Here is a 924-nt window from a genome sequence, read left to right as displayed (position 1 = left end):
GGCTGGCAGGGACCCTTCTCTTTGCATGGCATGTCCGCACCCAGGGGGAGCAGCCAGGGCAGGTGTGCAAAAGCCTCCTTAGAGATGCTCTTTGCATCTAGAGCCAGGCTTCTAGCTGGCTTTCAGCTCAGCCCGAAATAGAATTGACAGGTGGTCCCTGCATGCCCCAAAACCCCGAATCTAAACCCAAAGTATCACCTAGGGCAGTTTCTCCATCCTTTAGCTGGCCCGTGGTACCCAGGGCCACAAGGCAACCTGGTCCCCTGGCCCTGCTGGGTCCCCCTGGGTCTGGGATGTGACAGAGTGTCAATGTGGTGCTGTCCCTGCAGGGCTCACTGGTGTTCCTGGTGAGCGGGCTGGTGGTGCTGGGCTATGCAGCAGCCCTGAGTGCCCAGCCCACCTACCAGGGAGTCATCCGGGCCGTGTGTGGGGCAGCGGTGGGGAAGCTCTGCGAGGTCTGCTTCCTCCTCAACCTCTTCATGATCTCCGTGGCCCTCCTCAGGGTGGTGGGAGCCCAGCTGGAGAAACGTGAGTTGTGTCCTCCCCCCTTCCATGCTTTGCAGCTTGCTCGGGGGCCGACAGCTCACAGGGCTGAGGGGCAGGTGGTCCCCTGTGGGCTGGGGTTTTTCTTGGGACACCCCCCCGAGGATGTGGGGCTCCCTGGCCCAGTGTGATGCTCCCAACCCCCTTGGGACACAGCTGACCCCCCAATGCCCCCCGCAGTGTGTGACTCCCTGTACCCCAATGGGACGCTGAGCGGGGCCCCCCTGCCACCCCCCTGGTACGTGGACCAGCGCTTCACCCTCTCGGCTCTCTGTGTCCTCGTCATCTTCCCACTCTCTGTCCCCAGGGAGATCGGCTTCCAGAAGTATTCCAGGTACCCTTTGGGCTACCCCTGTGGTGGCCCACCCCTGGGAGGCCACC

At 63.0% G+C, this 924-nt stretch overlaps 1 protein-coding gene across 1 annotated transcript in view; it reads left to right on the top strand.

Moving 5' to 3' along the window:
* SLC38A8 (solute carrier family 38, member 8) overlaps positions 1-924 on the top strand; it is a 4,094-nt gene that overhangs the window by 517 nt on the left and 2,653 nt on the right. Inside the window, exons 2-3 of the mRNA XM_010004443.1 lie at positions 303-528; positions 724-877. Of these exons, the coding sequence (XP_010002745.1) occupies positions 303-528; positions 724-877 (380 nt within the window). The remainder of the gene's footprint in view (positions 1-302; positions 529-723; positions 878-924) is intronic.

The sequence above is a fragment of the Chaetura pelagica genome, unplaced genomic scaffold (assembly GCF_000747805.2).
Source record: "Chaetura pelagica isolate M959 unplaced genomic scaffold, ChaPel_1.0 scaffold449, whole genome shotgun sequence".
NCBI classification, from domain to species: domain Eukaryota; kingdom Metazoa; phylum Chordata; class Aves; order Apodiformes; family Apodidae; genus Chaetura; species Chaetura pelagica.
Note: the sequence above shows the minus strand (reverse complement) of the source record. Positions and strands in the feature narration are given on the sequence as shown.